A 6,252-nucleotide genomic window follows, 5' to 3' on the forward strand; every position below is an offset into this window, starting at 1 on the left:
AGTTGACCAAACCCTTCATCCTTTTTATGAAAGTGACCTGTCCCGTCCTTGGAGAGAAGAGGTATTTTCGAAGGTAAAATTCAAGGAAGCTGGATATGTTTCCGATGACCAGAGTTACATTTTATATGGTATGGATGAGGAGCAAGGGGAAAAATACTTCTAGGCCATAATGAGAAGCTGCCATTGGCTTCTAGACTAAATATAAAACAAAATCAATAGAGAAAAGAAATAGAAAGGCTGTGAGATTTAAAAAGGGTTGGTTGGTCTACATTCAAAATCACTATAGAGATGATTATGTCGTTTTTCACCAGCTATGTTTCGAGTTAAATCAGTATTTTTAACATAAAAAAGAAATATCCAAGTTTTGTTAATATATTTTTAGAAAAAACATTAAACAATGAGGAGATTAATATAATGTGACCTGATTAATATAGAATTAAAAACAACTCAAATGATTGATAAAAATATATTTTGACTCATAAAAATTAATTAATTTTTTTAAATATTGAAATGACAACATATTGTATCGATTTGAACCAACTCGAATTAACTTGACTAATCCGCAACCTGAATTATGAGACCATGATAACTTATATAAAGCAAATTAGAACAAATTATAAAACTCAATTCTTAATTAATTTAATGTTAAAGAATGAGATTGAAAACAATAATAAAAAACAAAAAAAAATCGACCTGAGTTAACATTCCAAACCTATAACCTAAATCATGAAATTAAGATAAGCTCTTATAAAAAAAAATGACTTGAGCTAACATCCTATCAAATCCACGACCAAGGTTATAAAACTGTGATAACCCCATTTAAAGCAAATCAAAATAAATTATGAAACTTAATTTTCAATAAACTCATTGTTAAATGATGAAATTAAAAAAGAAATCAATCTAAAAACAAACACTATAAAACGATCTGAGTCTATTCAAGTTAACCAATAAAACACATGACTCGAGTAATAAGATTAGGATAATCTCATAAAAAGCAAATCAAAATAAATCATGAAACTTAATTACTAATTAATTCAATACTGAAGGATAAAATTGAAAAAAATGTCAATTAAAAAAAGAAAAAAAAACTTGAGTTAACTAAGTTAACTTGCCAAACTCGTGATCCGATTCATGAGACCAAGATAATTTCATAAAAAACAAATTGAAATAAACTATGAAGTCTAATTTCTAATTAACCTAATGTTAAAGGATTAAAAAAATCAATTAAAAAAAACTCTAATCAACTAAGTTAATTCGCTAAAACCGTGACATGAGTTATAAAACTAAACTATGTATAAAATAAATTACAACAAATTATAAAGCTTAATTTTCAATAAATCAAATCTTAAAATATAAAATTGAAAAGAGAAATATAAATTTTAAAAAATAAAAAATAATATTTTATGAGGTGATGTTAAAAGAAATAAATACAATCAGACTTGAAAACGACGCTGTTTTGCCTTATTCCCAAAATACCTTCAAAACAGACTTCTCGCATTAACCACACTCTCTTCTGTGGACGTTCTTCACACACCTCTCTCAGAAAACCCAAAAACAATGCCCTTCACGACGGCATCCTCCATGCTCCGCCACCGAATCTCCTCCGCCCTCAGAACCCGCGGCGGAGCATCATCTGGGAGATGGACATCTCCGGGACACGAGGAACAACCGAAAGGTTACCTATTCAATCGGACCCCACTACCACCTGGACAGCCTCGTAAATGGGAAGACTGGGAGTTGCCTTGCTACATCACTAGCTTCTTAACGATTGTGATCCTTGGTGTTGGTCTCAATGCTAAGCCTGATCTCACTATTGAAACTTGGGCTCATCAGAAAGCACTTGAACGACTCGAGACGGAGAAGTTGGGCCTCTCCGGTTCTGCTGATTCTGAGTGAAATTGGAGATCTGGGTATGCTTGTTTTTTGCGAAACTTTCGTGGGTTTTTGTTGGGGTTGTTGATAATAATGTGTAGTTAGATTAAAAGGTTTTTTGACCGACTGACTGATTGACTGTCTTGGAATTTGCATAATTTTAATGCATGTTTTTTTTTTTTGGTTAATGTTTCTGGTAGTTTTGTAATTTTCTTTTTCAGCTAATATGTGAATTGAATTGGCTGTGTGGATGCGCTTTCTTTTCTTTGAATTTGAGATTTAATCATGTTAATTTAAATATGACTTAATACTGTGTTTATTTGCTGATGAGAATTGTTGATTCATTGTTTTATTAGCAGATTGGAATTTGTTGCTCGTAATTTTGAATGGTTTTTTTTTATATAACTATATGTTGGTTTTAGCTTACAGTTCCTTGATGAACTGGATCACTAAATTTGAATTAGCTAAATAGCAATGTGATTAAATGATATGATTATCCAGAAGTCTTCTTTGATGTTTTCTGTGTATTAGATGCTTGAGATAGTATGAGTCTTCCTGACTCAGTGATGGTCAGGTCAGGATTTAGGACTTGGGATGCTAAACACATGTTGTTCTAGTATGTCAGAAAATTCATGGTTTCTGTATAATATATAGGCATTGGGTGTTTCATTACTGTGTGGCAGAAATGTAAATATGCTATTGTGGAAATTATGTAATGCAACTTGGACCTGGAGCTCCGCATGCACAGGATGCATATAATCATTTTTTGATGTGAGTATATTGGATTCTTGATGTGCATTCGAATGCTTCTACAAAAACAAAGGTAGCGAGGGGGGTCACTTGAGAGAATGTAGGTTTATAGTTTTGTGAGGAAGGTGGACTAATGTGTTTTCATTAGTACCTAGCAAGCTTTATGTTCTGAGATATGTTGCATCTTTATTTGTTCTTTTTGGTGTTGTCTAGTTTGGCAGCATGAGTTCAAACTGTTAGGATTGTTCAAGAAGCCAGTTGGAGAATTGACTCATTAAGAGTGTTATAGGGAAATGAATGATATATAATGGGATAGTTGCCTTGGTAGGCAAGGTTCATGGATGGGGGTGTGTCAAGACAGTGTCATGTAGGGGCGTTGCATGATAGAGTTCTGCATAAATTTGGGTTTCTCACTGCATAATAGCGATTAAGCATTTGTGGAAGAAGCAACTGTATCCATTTAGTAGGATTGACTGGCTGAACTGTTTGAAAGAATGGCTACTGAGACTTGTAGTATCGTCAGAGGTGGATAGTAAAACTGGGATGCTATTTATTAGAGATGGCTGTGTATGTAGGTGGACAAGTAGCAGTGTTGCGGTATATGATAACACGCTATGGTGAATGGCACAATTAATATCTTTTTTTTAGCATGAAATCTAGTTGTTTGTAGTTGAGTGATAGCTTTGGTTTTGTTTGATCATGGTTTTCTTAACTTACACAATTCAGGTTCTTCTAATATTTTGATTTGTTATTTTAAAATTATTAAGTTTAAAATATTGGGCTTCTTTGAAGCTTTATTATTACTACAGCTTTAGATAGTTTTTCTTTCAATGTTTGACCAATGTTTGCATCAAATAATAAGGTTTCTTCCTTCTTTTGTTTTTCTTTGTGTAGTGATTTAATTGTTGTTTTGTGCTTAGTAGTTGCTTGGTAGCTTGAGTTGTATTTGTTTGGGCTTTGATGAGCTCAATCTGTATATTAGCTGCCTCCTGCTAGGCTGTTCAATTTCCAGGTCTTGTGCATCTTGCTAGTTAGTTGTTTGTGATGGTAATAGTGGTAATAGCATGTTAGGAAGTGTATCATTATCATATTCTGTGTTAGAATTGTTGTTTAAAGGCTCTGGCTAGTTCTTTATACTGCAAAATATTGATGCATGGTTTTAAAGTGGAAATTTTTTGAAACAACTTGGACCTGAAGTTTGATCTACCTAGTTGCATGTGTTCTTTTCTGTTTGCTTTGGCATGTCTATCTTGCTCTGCATGTACATGTTGTTAAAACAAAGGTAGGATAAGGTTTGGTGATGTAGCACACTGAAGAGATGACTAGTTTCTATTTGCACCCACCATGCTTTAGTGGGTGTCGTGATATTATTTGTTGTCCTATTTTGTGTTTTTTGATGGTTTGGCTTTTGAGGAATGAAATCATGTGATGGCATAGGAGTCTATTTGGACACGATTATTGCATTCAAAGTGTGTACATGTTGCCTGTTCCAAAATGAAAGTGAATGGAAATATAGGAAAGTGTGTAGTTTGTATGGGGATGGTTGCATAGGAGGTAAAGAGGTTCATGGATGTTCTGTGGTATGAAGCATTGTGAAATGGTTGTCCTCAATGCTTGATCTGCATAGTATTTCTAAGAATCAACCAGAGATGAACCTCAATTCTATTCAATTATTAGGGTTAATTGGCAGAGCTTGTGGGGAAAATGGACATGGAGATGCATAATTAATTGTTGAGGTGATAGACATTACCCGTTGCAGAACAGAGGAAAATGAATACTGTAGCTTATAGAATATGGAAATGTAAGTGGACTAGTAGCATACTAGCATTGTGATAGGATATGTGTGGCACATGGCCACATATATGGAAAACATCTTAACTAGAGTAGAAGTGTCCATGTTGAGTGAACAGGAGTTATCACTAATTAGAAATTAGAATTAATTAATGAAGCTTGTTAGAAAATTTTCAGATATATATATTACATTTGTGGGTGATGGCCTTTGGAGAATTATTATCCTTAAGGGGATAGCCATCTTGGAGAATATCTTCGTTGGAGATAGGAAAATAAAATTGGTATGCATCAAGATATACCTTTTCTCAGTTAATATTTTATAGCTAATGTTCCACCACATTCATTCTTAATCAATTTATTTTCTCTTCCCTCAACTGTTTATGGGCAGCAAGAACTTGCAATGGCTTGATTTTTAAATAATCCAGAAATGCAACTACTAGTTGCCTTGAAGTTTCATATGTCATTCACAGGCTGACCCCTCATCCTTTGTGGTGTTTCTTACCACCTTTACTCTTTTTGGCTACTCTGATGGAGCGTGAGCAAGGTTTTTGAGTTTATTGGATCATTCCTTTGGTTAATGATTCTACTAGATGTTTTTATCTGCCATATTCATTTGGTTGGTATTGAGAAAATACAGAAAAGGAACTTGCCTTGTCTTGTTTTATCTTCGATTCTGTTGCCGACAGTTCTTATTCCAATTCTTACTCTTTCCATGCCGCTGCTTCTCTTAACAGGGTCGGCTTTTGCTTTACAAATTAGCATGACCAGTTGCGGAACATCAGCCTGGATATAGTTGCTCCCAACGGCGAGGTTGTGCCTTGGCTCCCCTTCAATAAAGTGATTTTTCATTCCCAACTTCTGCATTTACTGTTTGGTTAGACTTAGTAAATATGTTTTATGTAGTTTGTTGTTAATTATTAGAAGGATGCAGCATGTCTGAAAGTACAATGGGTGCAGGACATCTCTTAATAATTCGTAATTTTGCTCGTGTTCATGGCAGTCTCCCTCGGGGAGACTCGTATTTTGGATGTACTTTTCGAAATGAGTTTGTTTTGAAGGATGGTTGCGCTGGTGTTTCCTCGTTTTCTGTTAGTTTCCTGGGCCTAGAATTGGGCTTGTAACCCTAATGAAAGCAAACCAATCTAAGGCCTCTCTTGTGAACGCTATAAAATGGGCTGATCTGGAACCTAATTTCATGTGTTGTCTTGCAACCTAAGCAATGAATTTCAGGTGTGTAATTAAAACACTTTTAATCCTAAAAAACACAGAAAATGTAGACAAAAAAGTCTTGATGTAGTAGATTTTTAATGCATCAACTTAATTTGTATTTTATTTTTTTATCATCATATTTTTTTTTCAAACTCAGTTTTTACACTTGAAGTACTGTTAATAAAAAAAATCAAACAAGCTATCTCTACTTTATTCAATATTGTCAAAAAGCCATTCCTAAAGCCTTAATCGAAGAGCTTAAATTAACATAAATAAAACTTCTTTATATTTCAAATAATTAGTTAAGCTATTAATTAGACGGAAACTTATGAGTAATGGAGATCTTTTCTTGATATGGTAGAATTTTTAGGTGTTTTTGTTTTAGATAATGCTCTATAAAATGTTAAATACATATAGCAATAAATTCAAAAAAAAATTATGTCTTTACTAGAAATGGCCAGTTTTTATCACGAGATTGATAATACAAAATTTTATTTAATTATTAGAAAGTCAAAATAAATTCAAAAGAGAATACATGATCTTGTTATTAGATTTGTAATAGAAGTGGATTTGTACGTGCCTCCATGGTTTTTTCTTATACTCTATGATCCGTCCACGTTCACACTTTTT

The 6,252-nt window shown here is 33.5% G+C and overlaps 1 protein-coding gene across 1 annotated transcript; it reads left to right on the forward strand.

The window, feature by feature from the left end:
- The first annotated feature begins 1,557 nt into the window (after positions 1 to 1,557).
- LOC133689461 (uncharacterized) lies at positions 1,558 to 1,896 on the forward strand. Its single transcript, XM_062109317.1, has one exon. The coding sequence runs from the start codon at positions 1,558 to 1,560 to the stop codon at positions 1,894 to 1,896; it is 339 nt and encodes a 112-aa protein (XP_061965301.1).
- Positions 1,897 to 6,252: the final 4,356 nt, after the last annotated feature.

This window comes from Populus nigra, chromosome 3, assembly GCF_951802175.1.
Source record: "Populus nigra chromosome 3, ddPopNigr1.1, whole genome shotgun sequence".
Lineage (NCBI taxonomy): Eukaryota > Viridiplantae > Streptophyta > Magnoliopsida > Malpighiales > Salicaceae > Populus > Populus nigra.